This window comes from Mus musculus, chromosome 4 (assembly GCF_000001635.26).
Source record: "Mus musculus strain C57BL/6J chromosome 4, GRCm38.p6 C57BL/6J".
Taxonomy (NCBI): Eukaryota; Metazoa; Chordata; class Mammalia; order Rodentia; family Muridae; genus Mus; species Mus musculus.
The window spans coordinates 154962588-154988326 of NC_000070.6; the positions used below are offsets into that span (position 1 = coordinate 154962588).

The following is a 25739-nucleotide window of genomic DNA, read 5'->3' on the forward strand; positions in this document are numbered from 1 at the left end:
GGCCGCTGGGGGTTTCTGCTAGCTCCCAGGTCAGGGTAGGGGAAGAGATCCTAACAACTGTAGACTCTCTGCTTTGTCCACTGAGAGGAAGCTGAGGGCCTCAGTGGACCTCTTGCTGCAGCAAGAGGCTCGGCTGTGCCGAACCTGAGAAAGTATCTGTTCTAGCTCCCGCTTCCCCTTAGTTCACCTGCTTAGGCGATTCATAAATGCCCTCCCTTCCACAGAGCGACCAGGGCCAGGACTGACCCATTCCATTCAAACTATGAGCCTGGTAGGTATGGGCTATTGTCTAAGACAGGGTGTCCGCTTTAAGGCAGGCTATAGGTTAGTCAAGTTCACAGGGCTCTCCAAAGGCAAAACCCATGGAGCAAGAAGTGGGAAGGTGTGTCTACATGTCTTCTGAAGGACAAAGTCATAGATGTGGCTCCCATCCCGACTTGGATCTTTCCCATCTAGAAGTTCATTAGCCACCACCCCCCTCTTATTCCTATCCACTCTGCCAGGGACCACCTGAGGACCCTTCTGTGACCCACGTATAGTAAGCAAGGACAGAGAACCTCATCTGCACTCATTTAGCTTACCACAGGAGCAGCAGAACTTCTACAGATGGGGAGGAGGCCAGTGCCCTTGTGGAGTGTCCTACACACAGGCCGGGCATACTCCACTTACAGGGACTGAAGTTGCTGGGTCACCTCACTCTCAGGAGCCCTGCCACTCTGGAGCAGGCTCTCCCATTCAGAGTACACCCACTCTGTTGGCAGGCACATACAAGGTTGCCTCCTCTCGGAATCAATGTAGATAGATATATGGCAGCTGAGCCTGCGCACTGCCTCAGTCCTGTGCTCCAGGAGCCTGGCAAGTCAGTGAGCAACTGCCTGCAGACAGAACCTTGCAGAGAGCGAGGTATTAAGTTACACGATGGCCCTCTTGGAGGACACAGTGCTCTCTCTCAAGGGACTTAAATCAACAGGAACTCCAGATCACCTCCACTTTGAAGCCCGGTCCCCTCTTCCATGCGCCCTCTCCCTTTCCCTCCTATACTTTGCAAAGATTGCTGTTAAACTGCCGATCTTCCCCAGCTGCAGACGCACGACCCTATTCATATCCCTTCCCCCTGGCTGGGCATTTCTCGAATGTAGGGTCTTTAAAACTACTCCAATTAACATGGGAGTTTTAGAATTGAAGGTCCCACTTCTTTGGGAAACCAGGATGGTGGGTCACCCTAGCAGAAATTACAGCAGCTTGCAGGGCCAGCCTCACAGCAAGGAGATATGAAAGCACGATCGCCAAAATCAACCCAAGTTAGCATCTAGCCAGCTCAGCGAAAGAACAATATTCCAAAAGCTTCATATTGGTAGTTTGGAAAATAACGGCCCTCCCTTCCCAGTCCTGGCCTCTGGGACACTTGCTTGTCTAGGACGGTCGGGTGGCCTGGCCTCCAGCACAGGCGGACGGGGGGCGGAGACTCATTAGCATAATTTATGCACGCGGTCGTTTAGCAGTCAATTATATGCGCATATATTTCCATGGCTGATGAGGCTGGCCGGGCACTTTCAAAATGGCGGAGCGTGGAGCGAGTGGCGGCGGGAGCGGCGGGGACAGTCTGGACAAGAGCATCACGCTGCCCCCCGACGAGATCTTCCGCAACCTGGAGAACGCCAAGCGCTTCGCCATTGATATAGGTAGACACGGACCGGGTACTCAAGAAAGTGGCCGGAGCAGTGGGCGCGGGCGGCCAGCCAGCGGGGGCGGCGGGAAGGACGAAGGGCGGGGGCGCGGGCCATGCGCACAGCCTCACGGGTCGCCGCACAGCCTCTCGGGACTCATAGTGTGCGCGGCGTCAAGGTGCGGGACCGAGCGGGCTGTGGGACTCCAGCTCCCGGTAGGCGCTGCGCGGTTGGAGCGGGGCACGTCGGGCCTCGTAGTCCGCGCAGCGCCGGTGGCTCAGTGGAGGGACGGGCGGGGCGGGTGGCCTCGGGGGTCCTCATCTGCTCAGAGTCCCCCGGGATGAGGCTGGCCATGGCCCCGCGGCGCACTCCGCCGGAGTTCCGGCTTCCCAGTGAGCTGTGGAGACGTTGGGCCTGGACACTTGTCGAGCGCTGCAGCGTGGACCGTGGCTACGGCCGCCGCCTCCTGCGCGCCTAGGAGTTCACCTTCCTGCCGACCCGCTACAGGCCCACCTTAGATCCCCTTCGCGCGTTGGGCAGCCTCATGCCCACTAACAAGTCCTCGGGGGAGGTTCTTTCATCGCCCTGGTGTGCAGATGCGGAGACCAAGGCACAGAAGAAGGCTAGCTTTCTCCGTGGTCTCTCTATTCGTAGATCCAGGATGGGAGCCGGCCAACGCTCCCCCTCCCCCTCCCCCACCCCTACCCCTGTCCCCCAAGCTCTCTGCTCTGCATCCTGTTATTGAGGAGCTTTGTACCCAATTGCTTGCAGGCGTTTCCCCGCGTATCTCTTGATGCCAGCATTGTCAGTGAGGCCCCACACAGCCGGGCAGCATCCGCAGTCTTGGACTTATCTCCGTGAATCAATGGGTGTGCTGCTGGCTCTTAGCCTCCTTGGAAAGCCTAGGTTGTTAAGAGACTGTGAAGAATCTCGTTACTTCTGGAATATTGAATAAGTCCCCCACCCTCTTGCTTTTGGGTTGTCTCTCTGACGTGTTCTTCCTTGGGAGGAATGAGGAATGGAAGAGAAAGTAAAGATGGCCTGCTGGCTTGTCCTGTGTTCCAGCTTTATCAAGGGCTCAGGAGGGTGGTGGAGTGGGCCAAGATTCTACTAGCACCTGAGATAACTCGGTGACTGGCTGTATATTAGTTTAGAAGTGATGAGCTTGCAGCCCCAGCAGAGGGGACTGTCCACAACCTGACCTCTCCAAAGGCCCCAAGGCAGCTGTTCCAGGATCCTGAAACCTTCACTCCAGGGCTGGGTTTTATGCTTTGCCCTGTGGTCTTATACTTATTCATTAGGAAGGAGGCAAAATTAAATAACTGTGTCTGGAAAGCAGGTGAAAATGAATTCAAACATCATCAGGCAGTTAAGAAAATAGGGTTCACCTCAGATAATCTATTTGGTACCTAGAGACCATCTAACCAACAGCCAATAAAGCATGAGCTGTAGTAGAGAGGTGCCTTCGAGCTGAAGGCCTGAGGCCAGACCAGGGCTGTCTGGACAGAAGGACATTGCAAGGGATGTTCAGTGTTGGGTTTTGCTTCCATCGTCGTCTGGGTCCTGAATCTGAGATTGGAAAGTCATGTGTTCCTGAAAACAGACCTTTTTTCTTTTGTTCTTTCTTTCTTTTTTTTTCTGCAACTGATGGGAGGTCACAGCTCAGGATGGGGTTGACAGCTTAGGCACCTACAAAACATCTTGTCGCAGTGTTGTTTAAAAACAGCCTTCTCCTGTTTCCTCCTTCCTCACTGTGTCCCTGGATCCAGGAAGGCTCAGCTGCTCTGTGTTCTTGGCAAGCCCTTTTTCTTTCTTGGATGGGACACCGATGTCAGCTGAGTTGGAAACCCAGGCAGTAGGAAGGACATACAGGCAGGAAGAGACTCTGGGGTAGTAAATGCAAGGCTGTCCTGCCCTTCTTGGTGCCGTGGTGAAAGTCAAAGGACAACTTGGTGGGATTCTCTTCTTTCACCATGTGGGTCCTGGGAATCAAACTCCAGACAGCAAGCTCCTTTACTCCCGGATCCATCACTGGGTAAAGTACACCTCCATCCATTTGCGCAGCTTTGTCTTTTAGGAAACAGTGTCCTCGGAGTGAGTTACAAAAGCATGTAGGATCAGACAAGCCTGAGGACAGGCTCGGATTGGGGGCAGGAGAGCGAGATCAGGAGGCTTAGGACTGTGGCCGGGGATGAGATTAAGCACATGATACACTCACTAAACCAAAAATGGGCCTCTCCGTGCCCTGCTTGGACAGGACAGACTGCATTGTGTCAGTTTCACTGAGGGGAGAACTCTGGCCTCCAAACACCTTGGTCCTGCACGTCTGTGAATTTGAGCATCTGCTCTCCTGTAGTCCCTGAGTATTTCCTCAAAGCCAACACTTACAGATATCTTAGCCTATTTACTTTGCCACTGAGAAACCTTTGCCTGGTCAGGCCTCTGAGAGATGGAGCTGCAGTAGGGTGCAGACACTCCCGTTTTCCCCCTGTGTCACCTGGGGGCCTGTGAATCTGCAGGTGCTTCTACAAACTGGAAAGTGTCTTTTCTGCCTACAGGGGCTTGTCCTTGATATGTCCTTCTCTGGAACTCTGGGGAACTCTCCCCGGAGTGTGTGGCTCAAGTGGACAGAGGTCTTGTGCTTTTTCTGGAGCCCAGAGGTTGGCAGTGTGCAGTATTCCATGGTGACAGGGCTCTGTGAAGATGTGGAAAGCCTGCCTGACTCCAGGTGTGGTGATTGGTGCACACCTTTAATCCCAGCACTTGGGAGGCAGAAGCAGATGGAACGCCATAGGTTCAAGGCCAGCTCGGTCTATATTACAGAGACCCTGCCTCACAAACTGAAGAAAATGGATAAGCAGTAGGAAAAAAAACACTGACTTTTTTTTTTTTTTTTTTTTTTTTTGGTTTTTCGAGACAGGGTTTCTCTGTGTAGCCCTGGCTTTCCTGGAACTCACTCTATAGTCCAGGCTGGCCTTGAACTCAGAAATCCGCCTGTCTCTGTCTCCCGGGTGCTGGGATCAAAGGTGTGCGCCACCACTCCTGATGATTCTTTAAGAGGACTCTCCTGTTCCATTCCCAACAACCACCTGTAACTCCATTTACAGGGGAACCGACGCCCTCTTCTGGCCTTCTCAGGCACTTCATGGACATGGTGCTCAGGCATTTATTTAGGCAAGACATCCATACACATGAAATAAAAATAAACTCCCCCCAAATTAAAAAATATATAAAAATGAAATCTTTAAAAACAGCAAACAAAAGAGCCTGGGGCCTGTGAAGGCTGTTTACTTTCTTCCTTTGCCTACTTGTGGGTCCTGGGCTGCTCCATGGGCTCAAAGTCCTAAAGGCTGTGGCCGTTCCTGACCCTCAGTCCCTGTAGGTAAGCCCTCCCTGCTGACCCCGTGCATCTCAGAGGTGCTGTGTGTTACCCACCGTGACCTCTTAAGATGAGAGGTCAGGTGTGGCAGACAGCTCTGCTTATTTGGGGCCTGCATGTGCAGGCACGTGTCTACCACTGAGCTACATCCCATCCCTCTCTTTGTAGGATGTTTTTTTAACAACTCATACATGTGTCATGTGTCATGTATGCAGGGGATATTTCTGCTCAAGTTCTCTGCTTGTGCCCGTCCTTCTCCTCATTTTGTCTCCCCAGACATCTTACTTCTCTCGTGTCTCACACGTGTGCGCACATGCACGCACACACACACACACACACACACACACACACACACACACACACACACGTATAAAGTCCAGGAAGCACAAATAAGAGGAATGTGCATTCGTCTTTCTGAGACTGGCTTGGTTCACCAAATCTGATCATCTGATCATTTCCCCTTTTCTGCTAATTACATGATGTCATTCGTTTATGGCTGGAAGAAAACATTCCATGTACAGTAGACCACACTTGCATCATGTCCTCTGCCCTCAGCCCACGTCTTATGTTTTATCGTGAGACAGGATCTCACTAAGCGGCCTGGGCTGGCCTTGAGCTTGTGATCCTCCTGTCTCTGCCTCCACCTCCGCCTCCCAGTTAGCTGGGGTTACAGGCCTGCTGCACCTCCAGGCCTGGCTTTGTAACCGAGTGTTTAGAGAGGGATGGTCAGAGTCCCACGTCAGTCTGCACCTCAGACCTTTCTTCCCCTTTTTATCTCTAGCTGGCTTGGAGCTTTACCAAGTAGGCTGGAGTAGCTGGCCAGCAAGCCCTAGGAGTTTGTCTGGTTTTTTTCCTCTTCCATTTTGTGATTGCGGGATTATAAGCGCACACCACCATCCTATGGGTTCTGGGCATCTGGGCTCAGCCCCTCATGGTGGCAAGGCTGAGGCTTTATCAACAGAGCCTTTCCCCAGCTCTTGAAAAGTAAATTTCTTTAGAACCCAGGACAGCCGAGTGCTCTCCAAGGCAAACTGGCTCTGGCTCTGCCTTGGGGCTTTGTGAGGGTGGGAGGGAAGCCTTGAACCCAGATTCGTTAAGAACAGCGATTGGGGAGCTAGAGAGATGGCTCAGCGGTTAAGAGCACCGACTGCTCTTCCGAAGGTCCTGAATTCAAATCCCAGCAACCACATGGTGGCTCACAACCATCTGTAATGAGATCTGACTCCCTCTTCTGGTGTGTCTGAAGTCAGCTACAGTGTACTTAGATATAATAATAAATAAATCTTAAAAAAAAAAAAGAACAGCGATCGGTACTCTCTCCTCTCATCTATGACTTCAAGTTCATAAAGCACTAAGGTCCTTATCCACAGACTCTGGTGTTCATGGAAGAGGCTGCTGAAACCCCAGAGCATCCGAGAGCCTGAGGAAGGAGGTGGATCTCAGGGTCTCCTTTTCTCTGTTCTGAATTTTTCGTGGTTTTTGTCTTGTCCGTGCAGGTGGATCATTGACCAAGTTGGCATACTATTCCACCGTACAGCACAAAGTGGCCAAAGTGAGATCTTTTGACCACCCGGGAAAGGTAGGCAAGTATATCAGTGGAGCCGGACGGGGTGCTGCTTCCCGCTGGTCTTGGACTTCATAGTGTCATTTTTGTTTGTTGTCCCTTGCTGTTTACATATGTTAACACTATGGTCCTGGAGTTGATTGCTCTTCCCTGACTCCTTGTGAGGTGTCCTTTCCTACCCTTTGTGAGAATTCCTCCCCTTCCCCTGCTCCTTGTCTGAAGGTACGCAGGCCTCTTACCTGTCTATGCTGTCTATGCCTTGGCCTAAGGTAACATCAAGTATTTTGTGTATCACAGTTGAGTAAATGCCTAATGTGCTGGGGCAGGGTGCTCGGGGCTATCCTTGCCTCTTGAAGACTTCTTAACTCTTTCCAGGACGTGGAGCAGGATCATGAGCCACCCTATGAGATCTCAGTCCAGGAGGAGATCACAGCTCGCCTGCATTTCATCAAGTTTGAGAATACCTACATGGAAGCCTGCCTGGACTTCATCAGAGACCACCTAGTCAACACTGAGACCAAGGTCATCCAGGCCACTGGGGGTGGAGCCTACAAGTTCAAGGACCTCATCGAGGAGAAGCTGCGTCTGAAGTGAGTTGGGGCCGTACTAGTGGTGCCTGCGGTACGGTGGGGGGCCCTGAACTTCTGTGCTGATTGTGGTGCCGAGTGCGGGTGCTGCCTAGGTGGCCTTGCCGGCTGCAGACCTAGGGCCCTTGTGGCACAGTCTGGCTGCCCTATGCTGCCTCCTAACAAGTGCACCATGGTTGACTCTTGTGACTAGGTTCTTTTCTTTCCAGGGTGGACAAAGAGGATGTAATGACCTGCTTGATTAAAGGGTGCAACTTCGTGCTGAAGAACATCCCGCATGAGGCCTTCATGTACCAGAAAGACTCAGACCCAGAGTTTCGATTTCAGACAAATCACCCCAACATCTTCCCCTACCTCCTAGTCAACATTGGCTCTGGCGTCTCCATCGTGAAGGTAAGAGTCCACAAAATGACAGCTGAATGTCTCAGCGCCTGCTGACTGTGTGTGCTGTGTCACAGCCTTCACTGGGCTTGGGCAGGTTTGACCCTTCACAGAGCCATCCTCGGCGTGATCGTTGAGCACCTACCATTTGCGTCGGTGCCACCGAGGGTTCACTTGGAAAAGTATGGCAGAAACTCTTGAGGAAGGACATGGCAGCCCTGACCCCAGCATCCTAGCAGCCTGTGTGGCCTGCAGCCCAGTGCATGCCTTTTCTTCCTCAGGTGGAGACAGAGGACCGGTTTGAGTGGATTGGTGGAAGCTCCATTGGAGGAGGCACCTTCTGGGGCCTCGGGGCTCTGCTCACCAAAACAAAGGTATTCCCTGCAGACCGTCCACCCTGTGGCCCTTAGAGGGGCCGTGGCGCATGTCTGCAGAAGCCACTCCCAAGACTCTCTCCTGGCTCTAGTGAGAGGTCTTGGATCCCCGTGACTGAGCTCTTTGTACTCTGAAGGGCAAGGGCTTTGAACTGCCGGAGCTCTGCCAGCTCAGTGGTCCAGCATCTAGCTTTCCAGGCCTGCCCTTGCCCCTTATGCTGGGGAGGGCCATTCACGTCTGACTGTGCAGTCTCCTCTCTGCTATCCAGGGTGGTGAGGGTGCCCTGGCTGCTAGACCCTCACCACCCCGCGGTGCTCTGCTTTGCCTCCACAGAAGTTTGATGAGCTGCTGCAGCTGGCTTCCAGAGGCCGGCATGCCAACGTTGACATGCTGGTCCAGGACATCTATGGTGGGGCCCACCAGACCCTGGGCCTGAGTGGCAATCTCATCGCAAGCAGTTTTGGGAAGTCAGCCACTGCTGACAGAGGTACCTGCCGGGATCCACCCTTCATGACCCAGCCACAGCCAGCTTCAGTGCCCAGGACATCACTCTGCCCACTAGTGTGGAGAGGCAGAGCTCACAGATTCCCCCGAGACTGTTCTTGTTGGGCCTCCAGGGCTCACCTTCCCAGAATCCTGCTCTAGCTCGTTAGAACATTGCCAGATGGCTACCTCAGCCTCTGTTTCCAGGAAAATACAAGCTAGGAAAAGCAGTTAGGATATTTGTTTTTTCTTGAAAATGAAGCCTTGTTCCTGCCCTCTTCCCTCCAGCTGTCTGTCACCCGGTGACACTGACCTCACACTCTGGGTTCTGTTTTCATTCCCCTCTCAGAGTTCTCCAAAGAAGACATGGCCAAGAGCCTGCTGCACATGATCAGCAATGACATCGGGCAGCTCGCCTGTCTGTACGCCAAGCTCCACGGCTTGGACAGGGTCTACTTTGGGGGCTTCTTCATCCGGGGTCACCCCGTGACCATGCGCACAATCACCTACAGCATTAACTTCTTCTCCAAGGTGACTGCACCCAGTTTCCTGCCCCTGTACTGGTGTGGGCTCAGCTCATCCTGGTTGCTCCAGTGTACCCCTGAAAGTCTCCCCAAATGGCAGCATGCTGACCACAACCCATACCCAAGGGGCACATTGCAACACTCTGAGCTGGGACACAGTCACAGTTCCTTGCCAGCAGGCTCCTTGGGAAGATAAGTCCCTACAGGCCGACAGCCCTCCCAGGCACCCAGACCTTCTGGTCAACTGCACCTTCCTCCTGGCCAGTTTGGCATTCTGTGTATTGAGTGTAAGCCTGTTACAATGAAGGGCAGTCAGAGACTGTTCTTTAGTGAGGTAACCCCATGTGGGGCCGGGGTATCTGGGCCAGCAAAGTGCTACAGATTGGCGCTCAGGAATAGGCAGTAGCAAGCTCAAGGTGGCCTTGTGGAGGCTGTCTTCCTGTCAGGTTCCACAGTGGACAGGCTAGCCAGTGGCATGCAGGTACTCTCTGTTGGCAGGGTCTATCAGGCAACCTTGAAGACACTGGTGTACTAGTGTGGTGGGTACACAGTGGATCTGACTGGACACTGACCAGTTATGTGTGGGCTTGGGCTGGGGCAGGGTGAAGTCCAGGCACTCTTCCTGAGACATGAAGGCTACCTGGGAGCCATCGGGGCATTTTTAAAAGGAGCCGAGCAAGACAGTGAGTAGAGTCACTGCTGTGAGCAGTGGCTGGCTGTGCAGGACGTGGCCTGTGCCCTGGCTGGGCATCTGGGTGGGAGAGCGGGGACCAGGGGGTGGGCACGAGGCTGGAAGAAGCCACAGAAAGGGGTAATCCGTAGCGTGTAAATAGACCAATGATTTTATCCCTTTTCCTCCTCTACTTTCCCCTTTGAATCAAGGGCGAGGCTGACACGGTGACCAGCTTCTCGTTTTTCCAGATCCTAACCAGTACAGCTGGGGTGAGAACTACGCAGCCAGCTCCGGGCTGATGAGCACGTCGCCCGAGCTGTGCCCGACACAGCGGGCAAGGAGCGGCACAGTGAGTAGCAGGCCCTTCCGGAGCAGCCTGCCCAGCCGTCTCCACTGTGGCCTCTCAGCACACAGGCTGCTTTTATGTTGATGACAAGTTAGACTTGAGGGCAGGAGGCATGGAGGCTTCCGGAGCCCTCGGGAGCCTGAGAGACCTGGTGTTCCTTGCAGAGCACCCTGGCTGGCAGCTGCCGCGATGTTTGCGGCAAGAGCGGAGAGTAGGCCTGCCTCTGTCTGAGCTCGCAGCCAGCAGCTTTGTGTTTCTGGGGAAGTCTGCTCTCCCTGGAATGTTCTAGATCCATTCCTCATGTCTCCATGAGGATGAAATCCACTGTGGCTGCAGACACTGGCCTCACCTGGCCAGAGGCAGGCTGAGCACTGCGGAGCTGGTGGGTTGGGAGGCTCCTTAGCACATGCCTCCTTTGAGCCCTTGTGATGCGGGCTCCTGCAGGTCAGATGCCGCTATGGTGTGGTAGCTATTTTGCGAGCTGTTTGGGCGTCTGACAATTGGCTGTGGAGCTTTTGTAGCTCAGACACCATATAAGTCTGGGAAGAGCAGCTGGAGTAAAAGGCTACTTCTAGAAGCAGGACGTAATCCACCACCTCGCACACAGCTGCAGGCATGGTGTCGACCCAGCTGCAGGCATGGTGTCGACCCAGCAGCCCTTGGTAGTGAGCCCGGGCCTCTGCAGTGAGAGCGCTCCACGTGCCCCTGGGCATTTGTCTGTGGACCAGGCCGGGTGGGGAACGGTTGCTCTGAAATGGGCATCTCCCACCCTTGGTTTTTAATTCAAGTGGCCCTGCTGAGGCCCGCCACATGGCTCCCAAGATGGAGACAACAGCAAGCAAAGTTGTCCTTCTGTCTGAACTGAAAGGAGGCCCATGCTTCCTCAGTAGAACACGGCAGGGTGAGTGGCACTGCCTAGCTCTGTCCCACACCTTGGAGCCTGCAGAGCCTGTAGTGCTGTGCTGGGATGTTGTGTCACAGAGACACAGCTGACACAGCCCAGGTGCTGAGCAGTCATTAGAGGCATATATTGCCAAGAGAGACAGAACTAAGCCACCGAGACCCTGGCAATGGCAAGACCTTCAGAACAGGAAACTTGGTAGCATAGTAACTAGTGACGTGAAGCTGGAGAGCTATGTGTTCTCGTGCGTAGAGGGCTCTGAGGCTGGGACGCTCAGTGGTGAGCCAGTGGTTATGTAGATAACCCCTGCCCATTTTTGGTCAGCTTGGGAGTTTCTCAGACCTTTCATGCTAACCTTGCCACCGGTATGTGTTCCTAGGGTTTGCAAGCATTTACCCCTGTGGCTCTGTCCAAGCTGTGAGTCTTAACCCAGAGTTCATGTTCAGTCATTGCAGTTGAAATCCCCTGGCTGAAGGGGCTTGAGTTCAGGAGTGTGGTGTGGCAGATAGACACTCAAGATCAAAAAGAGGCGGCCTTGGAGCAGAGGTCACACTTCTCTGGGGCGAGAGCCACTGCTGGGCACGAACAGCATAGCACGGCTCACCTCACTGCGGTGCACTGCCGTTAGCTAGGCGGTCCATGTGGCCACCTAAGTATCTGGTCTTCCTGACTGCGTCTCGGGGCCAGGGTATGAGGAGCAGCCCCGTAGTGCTTTGCAGACAGCACATCAGCTGGACAAGACAGAAGCCAAGGCATGTACCAGCAGCGAGTCTGCCAGAACTCACGCAGACGAGACCGAGAGCCAAAGGGCTGCTGGGACTTAGCCCTGCAACTCCCCAGCACTGTTGAGAACCAGAGCTGGAACTCAGGCTGAGTGCTGGGAGGGAGGCAGCGTGAGCCGGTGTACGAGCAGCCAGGGCCAGCTTAGGAACCACAGGCTGCTGTGGGGTTAAGGGGCGGTAGTTTAGGGAGCTACCCTGATCTGAAGCTTTCAAGTGTAGACACACTCCACAGCCAAGCCGTGGACAGAATCCAGGAAGTCTGGCCGGTGCTGCAGGAAGAAGGGTGGAGCTGCTGCATTCATGTTGAAAGCCAGAGCTTAAGTTAGGGTTGTGACCTTTCTGACAGTAGCCTCTCCACTGACCTCTTCTTGTCCTCCTAGTTTGACCTGCTGGAAATGGACCGGCTGGAGAGGCCCCTGGTCAACCTGCCCCTCCTCCTGGACCCGTCCTCCTATGTGCCTGACACAGTAGACCTCACTGATGATGCTCTGGCCCGTCAGTACTGGCTCACGTGCTTTGAGGAGGCCCTGGATGGGGTGAGGCTCCAAGACACAGCAAGTGGAGAGCGTGTGGTCTCCCAAAACCTGGGCTGCTCTTGGGCTCAGCTGGCTCCATCCCTATGAGGGTCAACAGGGGAAAGAAGGGAAAGAGGGCAGGGACATTTCCAAGAGGTCACATGGTCTTAGTAAGGAAAGAGTATGCCTGTCTCTACAGTGTGTAGGGTAAGGGCGTGACATAGTGACATGGCCTCTTCATGGCAGTACGTGCCTTCACTATTTACAGCTTTTCAGCAGGCAAGCCATCACATGGGTCTCCTTGCTTTTGGCCTTTTTTGGAGAAAGGGTTTTCCTCTGTAGCCCAGGATTGGATGTACTCAGCATGATCCTTCTGCCTCAGCCTGCTGAGTGCTGGGATTACCGCAGCCTGCACCACCACACCAGGCACCTGTTGTGATTCTGATGTAAATAGGCTTTTATGTTGCTTTGTGGGGCTATTTCTTTGTTCATTTTTTTTCTGTCTCTGTGTCAGATTCTGACAGAAATGGTAGGAAGACCCTGTGGCGAGGCAGGGCACACTACAGCAAAGCTGCCTTCTCTGTGGCAACCAGGAGCAGAGAGGGAGAGATTGGAAGGGGCCAAAACACGAGTTAACCCTTCAAGGCTGTTATGGTGGCGCACACCTTTGCTCCCAGTACCCAGGAGGGCGAGGCAGGCAGATCTCAGTGAGTCCAAGGCCAGTCTTGCCTACATAGGGATTTCAAACCAACCAGGGCTACATAGTAAGATCCTACCTCAGGACACACACATCTCTCTCTCTCTCTCTCTCTCTCTCTCTCTCTCTCTCTCTCTCTCTCTCTCTCTCACAGCAAGCCCCTAGTGATTTTTTTTCCTCAGCCAGGCCCCACCTCCCATATTCTGCTTTACAATGGTTGTAATATTTTGAGTCCATCAGTGAAAGCTCACCTTCCAAAGGCCCACCTCTGAGTACCAAGCACATGGGCTTTTGGGGAAGCACTTCAAATTCAAACCATACGCCTCCTTGTGCGTTTTCTACCTTTTCCAGTGCCAGCTCTGTGTATAGTGGCAGTGCCGGCTTCTGGGAGGTGTTGGGGCAGGGCTGCAGCAGCTAGATCTCGAGCTCCACCAGGCTCGAAGGTTGTGGCCACAGTAGGCATTCCCAGCCCTCTTTCAGACATCTGGGTATGTGGTGAATGAGGGGCACAGCCCTGGGTCCCAAGTAGCAACTCTTGGAAGAAATCAGAGCCTTAGTCTTTGTAGCTGCCAGGGAAGCACCGCGGTCTCTTTATGTCTCCCAAAGCTGCGGCAGGATGTAGGCAAGGGTGGTGTCTTTGAAAGCTGAAATACCAGACAACAGCACGATCTGTCACTGTTACTGTGGTTGTAGCTGTGCAAGTGTGCCCCAGTGTAGCTGGGCAGAGCCCCACCAGGCTGTGCCTGCCCTCAGCCTGTGCTGTCTCTGCAGAGCTTATTTGGCACCTCTGCTGTTGGCAGGTGGTGAAGCGAGCTGTGGCCAGCCAGCCAGAGTCCATGGATGCAGTTGAGAGGGCAGAGAAATTCCGGCAGAAATACTGGGGCAAACTGCAGACCCTCCGGCACCAGCCCTTGTGAGTCCTGTGACCCCAGGCTAGTCCCTGCCTGTGGCCACTGAGGAAGGGTTCCCTTCTTAGCACAGGGACCTCGACTGGCATGGTGGGAGGATGAAGCCCACGCAGCAAGGTCTTTTCCAGCTGTGTGCAGAGGTCTCACTGGGCTTTCCTGGGCTCTGTGAGACCTATCTTGTTCAGCCACACTCCATCCTGGTTTTGTCCCCAGTGCTTATGGGACACTGACTGTGCGCAGCCTGTTGGACACAAGAGAACACTGTTTGAATGAATTCAACTTCCCAGATCCCTACTCCAAGGTGAGCCATGTAGACTACAAGTAGGGTGCAGAGGACTCAGTAGCATTTTGTTGTGCCAGCCTCAGGAGGTCTAAGCTCACACTGGCTAGTTCTAGGTGCACAGCTCTACTCTAGGCGTGTGTTAGCACTCCTCCATCCCTCTGGCTAGGAGCCGTGGGCCCCTTGTTTCCCTGTTGTCAGCCACCTTGCCCTTCCTCAGCTGCCCATGCACAGTGGCCTCTGGGGGTGCATACCCGGTGCCCTCCTAACTCCACTAAGTCTTGTGGGCCAGAGTGCCTCCCTGCTTCACCCAACACCAGGTAGACCTGAGGACTGCCCCAAATCAGTAAGTAGCCTGGTACCCAGCCCTGAGCGTCACCTCTCGGGAGCACGACACCAAATGCCCCCTTCTCCCTGGTTAGTGTTTTCAGTCCTCGTTGAGGCCCCTTCATCTGCTGCCCTGCAGAGACCTCCCTAGAGGGTACAAGGAGTGGTGTGGGCCTACCTTCAGAGTGAGCACCAATAAAGCAACGCCTGTGTGTCTTTCCCACAGGTGAAGCAGAAAGAAAACGGCCTCGCACTAAAATGCTTTCAGAGCGTGACGCGCTCGCTGGACTCACTAGGCTGGGAAGAGCGGCAGCTGGCCCTGGTGAAGGGGCTCTTAGCTGGGAATGTCTTTGACTGGGGAGCCAAGGCTGTGTCTGAGTAGGTATCTGAGGTGTGCGCGCCTGCTCCTTCTCCCTCTGAGGTGGCTTGGAACTGGTTCTGTTGCAGAAGTATGCTATTCTGCCACCAGGCTGTCTAGACCCAGAGCCACTTGCTCTGGGTTGGCTGGCCCTGACAGTGATGAGCAAGAGCACACATGAAGTCATAGGTCTTTGTGCTGCGGAGATCTGGGCAGGCACCATGGGGAGGCTGATTTGTGCTTTAGGGATGACATTTTCAGGGTAAAAGCCCAAATTTGTAGTTACCAAATACAGCAGGGATTGATCCTTTTTGGTGCCTGATGTAACCAAGGTGCTTTGCCAAGGTGCTGGCACCTGCAGAACACTGGGACATGCGTGTTCCTAAGGGGCATCGAGGGTCCTCTCCTAGAGCAACTGTAGAGTCTCTGTCTCCATGGTGATCCACCTGAGGCCCCAGCCTCCCTGGGTGACCATGCTACTTGACTGGTGTCAGAGCATATTGCAAAGGGTTGTTCACTCTCCTGCCTCACCCTCATTCTAGCCGCCCACTTGAGGTGCAGACCCCAGTATGTGGTGGTCAGTCCTAGAAGGAGCTAGCTCCATCGCCCTGAGCAGGTCTGAGCTTTAACGCTATACTGAAAGGATTTGTTCCTGTCTGAAGCGTGCTCCTCCGTGAGCAGCACTGGCTCCTAAGGGGAGGTGTGGCCAGTCCAGCGCAGTGCTGCTGGGAGATCCCTCGCTGTGGGGAGGGAGGAATGGTGAGGTTGGGCTTTGTTTGTGGTTTTTGCTTTGTGTCAATTTTCTCATTTCTACAGTGTCCTGGAATCGGACCCCCAGTTTGGGTTTGAAGAAGCAAAGAGAAAATTGCAAGGTATGGACACTGTGTGCTCTGTGGCGCTCTGTCTGGCTCTGCAGAAGTTAAGCAGCAGGTCGGACGGGGCAGTTCTGGTGGCTATGTGGCCGTGTTGCTCAGGGGATGAGATGAGATAGCCTTGGTGAAACAAGCCCCTGACACTAGGCCTCAGCTTCCCTGACTAGAGTTCCTGTCTCCTCACAGAACGGCCCTGGCTCGTGGATTCCTACACCAAGTGGCTCCAGAGGTTAAAGGTATGTAAGGTGCCGCTGCATCTGCCCTTGGGGGTTGGAGCACAGAGTCTGGACCTAGCCAGAGAGGGTGGCCACCAAAGTCATTGGGCTTACGGTGACATGGGTGTGACACATACAGCACATTCACATGGCCTGGGACACAGGTATAACCTGTAGCCCACCTCTTAGAACTTACAAGCCACCAGCTGAGAGTCTCATGTCAGAAATTCCCATTCCCCGGGTCAGGTGTGACTCAGAGAAAAGAACAGTAGGTTGTTCGGTGTGTATGAGGCTCTGGGTTCCGTCCCCAGCCCCGGCAATGACCACTGGCTGGGTCATCTGCCCATGGGACCAACTGCCCTGTCCCTGTTGCCTCCCACGCTCTGAGACCCTGTGGCTGGACCCAGGCGCCCAGGGAGTTGGGGGTGTAGAGTGCAGTGGAGTGTGAAACGCTTGAGTGCACCTGTTCCCAACTGAACGTCCTGGTTTTGTCTTACAGGGGCCCCCTCATAAATGTGCCTTAATTTTCGCAGATAACAGTGGAATAGACATCATTTTGGGAGTCTTCCCCTTTGTCAGGGAGCTACTCTTTAGAGGGACAGAGGTGAGTGAAAAGGCTGGGTGGGCGGGACCCTCCCCCTGGGCTTCTCCGCTGTTGGTGGGGTTGGCGTTCCTGTGGGCTTCTGGCGGTGGTCAGAGCTCCTACATTTGTGGCAGGTGAGTGCAGGTGAGGACACGGAGCGCCCGGGCCTGTTGGGTGCGGGCTGTAGCTTAAGGCCTGGCTTCCCTGCTTCCTGTTTCCTGGGAAGGCTTGACCCAGAAGCTTGAGAATAGTGAGAGGTTAGCCTGATCCAGGAGGCAGGCTGAGGATGGGATGGATGGGAGGCAGTAAAGGCCTCTAGGCACAGCCCTGCTTCGCCCAGAAGCCACAGAGCCCTGAGATTGTTTGGGGCTCTGCTGCCCAGCAGTTGGCTGCTGCTTGGAGCCTGCCAGGGTCAGCTGTGGTGAACTTGGGCCACATAAGTAACAGCCCAGGTTCTAAAGAGCTGCTGCTCCCTCCCCCACCGTAGGTCATCTTGGCATGCAACTCAGGCCCTGCCCTGAACGATGTGACCTACAGTGAGTCTCTCATTGTGGCAGAACGCATTGCAGCCATGGACCCCATCATCTGGTAGGTTCTGGCTACCCCTGTTGAGCCAGGCAGGGGCTGGGCCCAACCAGTTCTGGGAGACTCACAAAGGGTTGCTGAGGAGGGTCAGTGTCACAGGGCCTTGGCTGGGCCCTGACCGCATGCTTTTCTATAGCACTGCTCTGAGAGAAGATAGGCTGCTGCTGGTGCAGACCGGTTCCAGCTCTCCATGCCTAGACCTCAGGTAACCCAGCTTTTCTTCATCCTGCTCTGCAAGGCACCAAAACCAGCCATGCTGCTGCTTGCCCTAAATGTGACCTATGTGGCCACTTCTTCCTGTAGCCTGTAGGGCTGATGGGCAACTGACCCAGGCTCCCTGCTACAGGACAGACCTGTGGCAGGAAGCTGTCCCATTTTCCCACTTATTATTTACTCTGTGTGTGTGTGTGTGTGTGTGTGTGTGTGCGCGCGCGCTCGCGCTCGCGCGCGCGCGCTCGCGTGTGTGTGCCCGCCCATGCACATACATGCACTCTTGCACCACAGCTTGTGTACATCTCGGACAACAACTTGCATGGTTTTACCTTTTGCCATGTGGGTTCTGTGGACCAAACTCAAGTCATTGGTAGAAAAGTGCCTAAGCCCATTGAGCATCCTGCTGGCCTGTTCAGTGCTTTCTGCAAAGAGGTGCGCAGTAGACAAAGGAAATGTCAGACATGGGAGCATCAGAAAAGCAGGTGGTGCTGGAAGTTCAGTTCCTGGCCAGTAGGGGGAAGGCCACTGTTGGGAGTCTGGGTTTGGACATGCCTCAGTTAGCAAGGGGTGCTGGGGAAAGGTCCCTGTGTTCTTGCTGGTCGCCACCTCCAAGGAAACAGGTTGGTGTCCACCAAGGTGTGCTTAGTGCTGTCCCCTGCCCAACCTCGGTGCCATCTTCTTCTTCCCTGAAGCCGTCTAGACAAGGGACTGGCTGTGCTGGTGCGAGAGCGTGGTGCCGACCTGGTCGTCATCGAGGGAATGGGCCGTGCCATCCACACCAACTACCATGCATTGCTGCGCTGCGAGAGTCTGAAGCTGGCAGTGGTAAAGAACGCTTGGCTGGCAGAGCGTCTAGGTGGCCAGCTCTTCAGTGTCATCTTCAAGTACGAGGTTCCTACCAAGTGAGATACCCACTCTGCCAGACGTGTCTGCATATCCCTCATCAGGAATGTGATTTACTTCGAGGAACCTGTGTTCACACCGGAGTATTGACTGACAGTGCGTGTACCAGGGACACCCAACCCAGCATTTGTCCTGTGGGACACTAGTGTTGGAATGTATTTAACTGTTAAATAATCTTTTATATATATACACATATACATATATATATAAATATATACATACACATGTGCTCATCTGGTGAGAAGCAGTGTCTAGCACAAGGGTCTCCTAGAGACCAGATCCGCTTTCTCTGCTGCTGAGAAGACGCCCACAACCCCAAGTGCACTATAGCTGCCCCAACAGACTACCCAAGCCACCTGGAGCTAGTCAGTGCTAAACTTCCAATCCTCTTGTGTCCCCTCCTTGGGTCCCAATGTTTTCTCTCATTCCTGCTTCTTGCCTCAGAAGGAGCAAACATCAGCACGTCTGTCTGCTGAGCCGGCTCTCACCCCTCATGTTCCTAGGGACAGCACAAGCTACCAAGCAGCACTCCTGTTTCAAGAGCTGGAAGAGAGGAAGCTCTGTCATGAAGGACCTTCAAGGGCTCTTGGAGGCTGCTGGGCAGAGTGGCTTTGATTCCAGTCCCCAGGGCTTGGCATCTGTGTGCCGTGTGCTGTGAGACACCTCAGGTGTACCCAAGGCTCTTAGACTCCTTCCCTAACTGACATGTCTCCCAGGAATGGACGCATACACGCGTATAGCCATGCATTGAGAGTGTGTGGTGGGGCCACGTAGGCAGGCATGGTTCACAGGACTGCACAGGTCCGGGGTAGGAGCCGTGGGCTCCATTTCCCACAGTAGGCCTTTGTTCTTACTGCCTGAATCCCACACCAGCACCATCGGGTGGTCCACCGAGAGGCACAGCCAGATACCGGTCACCCAGCAGTGCACCTTTCATAAGAAGTGCCTATAGATAGAATTGAGGCCTGGCCCTCCCACAGATAGGCACCAGGGGGCGGCAGGCACCACACTAAGCAACATTCTCCGATACCGCAGTCAGCAGTCTTTGAGTCCAGGGCCTATCTACCCATCTTCCAGCCTAGCCTAAGTGGCCTCAAGTCATCACCTTGGGTAGCTGTAGACCTCATGCCAGGGATCTGATTATCGGAAGTCCCCATCTGCACACTAGACCATGCTCCCTGGTCCTCAGCTCAAATGAGGAAGCCCTCCCTGTTTGAGTAGACTTCCTGTCTTTCTCAAATTCCAGGCAGGCAGGCAGGCAGGCACAGCTGGGGCTTGGGACTGTCCAAACTGGGAAGCTGAACTAGTTTCTACCCCCAGCCCTGGTTTAGGGTGACTACAGGCCACCCTGGGCAGGGTCACAGTGTACCCTGAGTCTCCCATTTGCCTTAGCGGGGCCCTCATAAGAGATGAGCAGACAGTAGTAAATGCTAGGGCTCTGATCGTAAGTTATGCGAGCCTAGGGTATCCTTCCCCAGGGGGCCTGCATGAACCCCCACCTCAGCTACCTTTATTATGAGGAGGGGACCAGCCTGCCGCCAAACCCTGATCATATCCACCAACAATCCCAACCTGCAACCTTCGACCCTTTCTCAGCCAGCAGAAAGAAAGACCAGGCCCATGACCCTGCCTTTGCCTGCAGCCCTGTCATACGCATGGGGTCTACCCCACTGTAAGATGCTGGTCGTCAAGCTGGCGCCGAGATTCTTCAGGCTGAGGCCTCTCACTGGCCCCAGGCAGCAAGTCTGCCCTCCGTGTATTTCTGCTCAAGCCACAGTGGCCACATGCCTGATGTACAACAGGTTAAAGAAGCAAGAGGACCGGGCAGTGGTGGCGCGCGCCTTTAATCCCAGCACTTGGGAGGCAGAGGCAGGCAGATTACTGAGTTCAAGGCCAGCCTGGTCTACAGAGTGAGTTCCAGGACATCCAGGGCTACACAGAGAAACCCTGTCTCGGGGAAAAAAAAAAAAAAAAAAAGCAAGAGGTCTTGCTGGACTCCAGACAAGCAGCACTAACCGCCTCCCTGCCCCCCCCCCCCCCTTGCTGAGCTCAAACCGTTTGTCACAAGCCCTGCCCATATCAGGAGAACAGTGAGGGCAGAGAAGTCCTCTTCCCCAGAGGCAGAGGCAGAGGCAGGCCTTTCCTAGCAGGGCTGGGTGGAGCTGCCTGAGTCAACCGAAGGTTTCAAGGTCCCAGGACCTAAGGCCTCGCCTGTAAGGGCACCACAGCTTCCAGGAAGATGAATGGCCCTGGAATCCTGTCCTCTAGCTCCAGGAGCACAGCTCCCACAGTGGAGACTTTGGCTGGGGACTCAAGCATGCTCCCTTGGGGAGTTACCTAGGCCTACCCCAGAAGACTCCTCTCTGCCCCGTGAGGACAGAGCGGCTGTAAGAGCCGTAGCGGAGCAGGTGAGCCACACAGAACAGGCCTGATGCGTTTATTGGAGTTGTGTTCCCAAATTTACACAATTGCTGTGTGGTTTGTTCAAAACAAGCCCGGTGCACAGTGGAGTAGGGGACAGGGACAAACATCCTAGCAGTTGTGGGTGTGTCACAGGCATTCCGGGATACAAGCACACAGCAGGTAGAAGAAAACACTCAGCACACACCACAGGGCCAGACACCAGGCAGACCAGTGGGGAAGGACGCAGAGCCATTTGACTGTAAGTTTTGGTTCTAAAAAGTTAAATATCTATTTATGTATCTTAAAACGTGGGAACCACCCAGAAGGACAGGTGGACAATGCTGTTTCTTGCTTCCCAAGATCAGAGACAAGAGGACAGCTAAGGTTGAAGGGGAGGCTACTGGGTCTTCCACAGACAGAAGAATGGGCGTAACAGCTTTGGGGACCCAGTGGCTTCATTTCCTGAGCAAAGGTCGGGTTGAGGCCAGCCCCCACCCCCTCCCCCCTGCAGGCAGTCTCAGGGAAGGTACAGAGTTGGAATCATCAGGCAGGGTCAGAGCCTGAGCAGCAGCTGGCCATCAGCAGCACCACACACCTGCTCAGGGGCTCCCTTGGCAGGCATTGGCACATCCACACAGCCCTCATGGCCTACAGAACAGGCACCCTCAGGGGTGCCCCGCTCCTCCTCTGGGGGACCCCGTGAGTCCTGGCCTCTCAGCCTCTGCTGGCGCTCCTGCGCTTGGCGGGCTCGGCTGGCAATAGCGCGCACGCGGCTCTGGCTCCGAGAGGAGGAACGCCTCAGGAAGCTGGGGCCCCCTACAGACCCGTCCCCAGCTGGGCCCAAGCTGGTGGGCGACGTGATGTCCCCAGCCTGCTGGAAGCCGGTGAGCCAGCGTAGCTGCTCCGTGAGAGCATCTCGCCGTATTCCCGGCTCCAGCACCTGATGCGCCACACCCAGGGAGCCTAGGCCGCAGCTCAGGCTGCTGGTGCTGCCCTGAAAGCTGGGAGCAAAGTCGTCAGCTGTCAGGTCTCCCAGACTCTTGGACTTAGCAGACACTGGGCAGTCCCGCAGGCCCACCAGGGTGAGGTGATGCCACGGTGGCCGTGGATGGTGGCCGGTCAGCCGCGGGGCAAGAGGCCGGGGCTGCAGCTCGTCGGGTGCAGTAGGCAGCCCACCCGCAACCCGCAGGTTGGGGTTCGATTTGCTCTTGGTCACAGGAGGCAGGTCAGGACGGGCAGCTGAGGCTAAGCAGGGCCGTGAGGTTAGGCGTCCAAGAGAGACCCCTGGAATGCTCTCTCGGCTGCGGCAGAGGCCGAGGCTGGGCAGTGATAGGTCTATGACGGTGTCGTTGGAGGACATGCTGGAGGATGAGGAGACACTGTCCCTGTGGCTCCCAGGCTCCAGCCGCTGCCATAACCTGTCAGTGCCCGTGGCATCCGAGTACACTGCAGGTGTGGGAGAGAGCTCCGAGAGCACCTGGCCCTCACTCTTGGCCCTCCTAACCACTGGCAAGTGGCCCGGGACCCGGGAGCGGCTCTTGCTGTCTGTCTGTCTTCCAGAAGTCCCCTCACGTGGCCCGCTGGAGATCCCACCATTGTGTGGCCTGAGGGGTGGCTCTTCGTTTTCCCTACCGCCCCCAATCCTGAGCTGGAGGGTTCCAAAAGCTCCCAGAGATGTCTGCTGGGAGCTGGTCACTTTGGCTCCCAGGCCTACAGGGCACTGGGACCCTTCCTGAGATGGACCTGTGGGGGCAGCTGCCTGTAACGGGAGGCCAGGGCCCAGGGCTGGTTCCTCGGCAATGGGTTCCAGGCTGCACAGGGGGGAGATGGGCCGCTGCAGGGGGAAGAGGCGAGTATCTGTGGGGAAAGAGGGACGGGAGACAAGAGGCGGAGAGGTAGATATAGAAAGGGCAGACAGATTAAAGACAGACATGGGGAGAATCAAGAAACAGAAAAGGGATAGGGAGGGAGGGAGGGAGGGGGGAGAGAGATGGGGGAATATGAATCTCATTAATCAGCACCCGATCCTGACCCCCTGAGCCAAGGGTAGGGACCACCAGTCCACCCCAGGATATCCCAGCAACCAGGCTTTTCCATTTATACACATGTACTGTGACACTCAAGAGTACCCCACCCCGCTAAGGCTGGAGTCATGCCTGGGCCTCACACAGGCTCCATGGGGCAAGGGCAGGCCAGGCCTAGTCCTCCTTGGACTGGGACATCATGGGGACACATAGGGCTCAGGCCTGTTTGTTACCTGGCACTCGCAGGTCTCAATCCCTAACTATGGAAGCAGCACGGAGCAGGGACAGAAAGGAGAACACAGTCAGTGTATTGGTGGTGGTGGTGGTGGTGGTGGGGCACTGGCAGATGGACAGATGGACAACAATGCTGGGCAGGAGCGGGGGTCGGGGGGAATACAATGGAAGCAGGCAGACTCCAGGGACCTCCCTCTGCCCAGGCTAGAGCTCAGTAACCAGCTCAGACCAGTTCCCTCACACTCCAAGGTCAGGAAGTGTCAGCCAGGAAGGAGGGTCACAAAAAGGCTTAGTGACATTTGGACAATGCAGGTCCCTGGAAGCTGCTCCCCCTAAGCTCTGAGGCCCAGACCTCAGTTCTAAGCACCTTCTCCCCTGGTCTCTGAGGAGTCTCCAAGAGGGGATACCCTGAGGTACCACCACCAATTGACAGCAGGCTCCCATAGGACCGAAAGGCAGAGTCATTCTTGCATCTGACCCTTGGGGGTGGGGGTGGGGGGAGGCAGGGCTAAGAGCTGGGATCTTTTCAGACCTAGGAAGGTAGGCCATCAGAGCAGCCAGTCAGGGCAGCCAGCAGGCACCAGGGAAGCCCTTGCTGAGGGCTGGCTGGATATCCCTGGGTTCCTCAGCAAGCAGCTCTCAGAAATGCCTTGATGACTCGAGCAGCCCTCTTCCCCCACCCCCGCCCCCACAAAGTACAGGGCCATTAGGGCAGGGGTGGGGATCTGAGGCAGACAGGCCACAGCTAAGCTGACGGACAAATGAAGCAGAGAGCGGCAGGCAGGCACGGACCGCCTAGGCATGCCAGGTGTAGAGAGCATGGGATGCAGCGGAACGGCAGGCCTTACCGGTGGAGAACATGGGGGAATGACTCCTGATCTCCTCCAGCTTTTGAACGAACAAGGCGTTCATCTCTCCCTGCAGCGCCCCCTGCTGCCTGTGAGCACCCTCCGGCTGGCAGGGGGCCACCTTGGGGCTGCCTGGGCTGTCTGGGCTGCTGGAGTCCGAGGACACAGAGCCGCCGCCTGGACCCTGGCGCCGAGCCCTAGGACCCTTGGGGGCCTCTTTGCTTCTCCCTGGGGTGGCTCGAGGACTTGGGCTGCAGCAAGGGCCCCCCAGTGAATCTACCCGGGCCCTGGGCTGATGGCTGATGGCCATGTGGCTGCCTGCAGGCCCAGGGCTGGGTTGTTGCTCCCTTTGAAGGCCCTCAACGTCCATACCGGCGCAGGAGCCCACCACACACTTCATGCATGTGGCGGCCATCCCTGCAGGTCCAGGGCCTTCGGGGGCATTTGGGGACCGCACCTGTGCCAGTGTCCTCTCTTCTGTTGCTTCTCCTCCTGGTGCCTTACCTCGGGGGCTGCTGCTGCCTGACCTCTCTTGAGTAGGGGCCTCCAGAGCTGGGTTGGGGCTAGAGGGTGCCACGTCATCAGCTGCCCCCTCGGAGCCTGCGTCCTGTGTGCCCAGGGCCAGCTCTGGGAAGCCCTTGCGACTTGGCTTCTGGCTTTTGGTCGGGGCACTGGCCGTGCGCCGCAGGAGCCTCTGGCTAACGGAGGGCCGGGGGAGGGGCTGTCCAGCAGCATGACTGTCCAGCGAGCCTGGCTTTGTGCCTCGGAGGAAGAGACCTTTTAGACCCAGAGTCTGCTTGACCTGCAAGAAAAGGAGCCCACATAGCCGGTGCCTGGCCCACCTGACCCAGGTGTGGCTTCAAGCTTCAAGCGGGGAACTGGCTCTCCAGCGGGTGTTCTGAACCTGTAGCTACCATGGACCTGTAGCTACCATGGACCTGTAGCCACCCACTTGTCCCAGCCTTGAGGAACTGAGGACTGTAGCCCCAGATCTAGGGGGAAGAAAAGTCGGGGTCTGCCATCACCATGGTTGCACTCACCGTGACCTGCCCAGCAGCCTGGAAGGCCTGCTCTCCGTTGGCCTCTGCCTCCCTACTTCCCAGGAGCCTCTCCTCCCTCCTAGAGGGCTGCCTTTCTAGGAAGCCTTGTTGAACTCCCCCAGGCAGACTCCTTCCTCCAGGCCAGCTTGCACTCGGGGCCCCATGAGTTCCTGAGGCCCTCAACTGGCTCAACACGTACGTAACCAGCATCAGGCCACAGCCAGCTTCTGCCCAGTCCCCTCCTGCATTCCCCTCTGCATAGATCACTGCTGGAGAGGATCTGTGGCCACCTCTTAAGAGGACAGAGGCCATAGGGATCCTTACATGCCACACACCCCTGCATCCCACCAACAACGCCCACCCACCCCCATGACGGGCCGTGCTCGTGCGTTGGAGCAGCCCAGGGCCTGGCGGCCAGGGGCCCCTCTGCGGAGGCAATAGAGTGGCCAGCACTTGAATCAGCTTCCTGATTCAAGATCCCAAATCCAGTGCAATTTGGTCAATGTGGTTGGAAAGCCATTTAGAAGGAGATCCAGGATTCGAGCTGGAGCGCCCGCTGGGTACCCCTGCCCCCAACCCTAACTCAGATCCTAGCATACACAGAGGAGAGAGCTAGAGGGGCCAGTAACTGACAGTGTAGGCAGGTAGAGAGGACAGGACGGCAGAGGAGCTGCAAGGCTGTGCAGAGAGACCTACAGTCATGGGGAAGGGCAGAAGGTGCACAGGGTGAGGACAGGATAGGAGGATAGGTCCTTGGCTTTGGCTGAATCCTGGATCTGCCTCGTAAATGCCACTCTCTGGCTGAGGATGGCCCAGGGGACCCCAGAAACGTGTCATGATCCATGTCACATGAGCTGACAGTCTCCAAAATGCTACCAAGTATCACGGATGCTAATGGGCGCGGCCTGGCATGCAGGTGGGGCGGCGGGCTACACCGTCCCGCGGCGCCGGGTACCTTTGAGACTCCTAACAAGGCTGAGCTTCTAAAAGTAGACTTGGGACATAGAGAAGCCCACTGCAAGACCAAAGAGACAGAGTGAAGGCAGGTGAGGTGGCCGTGGTGGCCAGAGCA

The 25739-nt window shown here is 55.6% G+C and overlaps 2 protein-coding genes and 1 long non-coding RNA gene across 23 annotated transcripts in view; 2 read left to right on the plus strand and 1 right to left on the minus strand.

Annotated features, from left to right (window-relative positions):
- The first annotated feature begins 1535 nt into the window (after window positions 1-1535).
- Pank4 (pantothenate kinase 4) lies at window positions 1536-18353 on the plus strand. 4 transcript variants are annotated; one of them, NM_001305804.1, is made up of 20 exons: window positions 1536-1682; window positions 6543-6625; window positions 6986-7200; window positions 7407-7590; window positions 7860-7952; window positions 8287-8440; window positions 8786-8967; window positions 9562-9643; window positions 9882-9982; window positions 12043-12198; window positions 13675-13787; window positions 13996-14083; window positions 14616-14767; window positions 15564-15619; window positions 15806-15855; window positions 16334-16438; window positions 16905-17005; window positions 17139-17207; window positions 17507-17647; window positions 17908-18351. In NM_001305804.1, the coding sequence occupies exons 1-20, from the start codon at window positions 1559-1561 to the stop codon at window positions 18119-18121; spliced, it is 2463 nt and encodes an 820-aa protein (NP_001292733.1). In that variant the 5' UTR covers window positions 1536-1558; the 3' UTR covers window positions 18122-18351. The 4 variants fall into 4 exon arrangements, 3 of the variants coding, with proteins under 3 accessions (NP_001292733.1, NP_766578.2, XP_017175735.1); NR_131230.1 differs by lacking the exon at window positions 17507-17647 and having other exon boundaries at window positions 16368-16438; NM_172990.5 differs by lacking the exon at window positions 17507-17647.
- Window positions 1690-2726, plus strand: Gm42363. 2 transcript variants are annotated; one of them, XR_881640.3, is made up of 2 exons: window positions 1690-1882; window positions 2439-2726. It is a non-coding gene; the product is annotated as a predicted gene, 42363 (long non-coding RNA). The 2 variants fall into 2 exon arrangements; XR_001784519.2 differs by having other exon boundaries at window positions 1690-1845.
- Window positions 20528-25739, minus strand: part of Plch2 (phospholipase C, eta 2) — an 80977-nt gene continuing 75765 nt past the window's right edge. For 6 of the 17 annotated variants that reach the window (XM_011250270.1, XM_011250271.3, XM_006538936.2 and 3 more), the window contains 2 exons: window positions 23628-24429; window positions 20539-22378 (listed from right to left, as the gene is read on the minus strand). In XM_011250270.1, coding sequence (XP_011248572.1) covers window positions 21075-22378; window positions 23628-24429 — 2106 coding nt within the window. In that variant the 3' untranslated portion in view covers window positions 20539-21074. Of the gene's footprint in view, window positions 22379-22778; window positions 25683-25739 lie in introns of those variants that run through there. The other 11 variants (XR_001784150.1, XM_017320247.1, XM_011250274.2 and 8 more) reach the window with 7 other exon arrangements.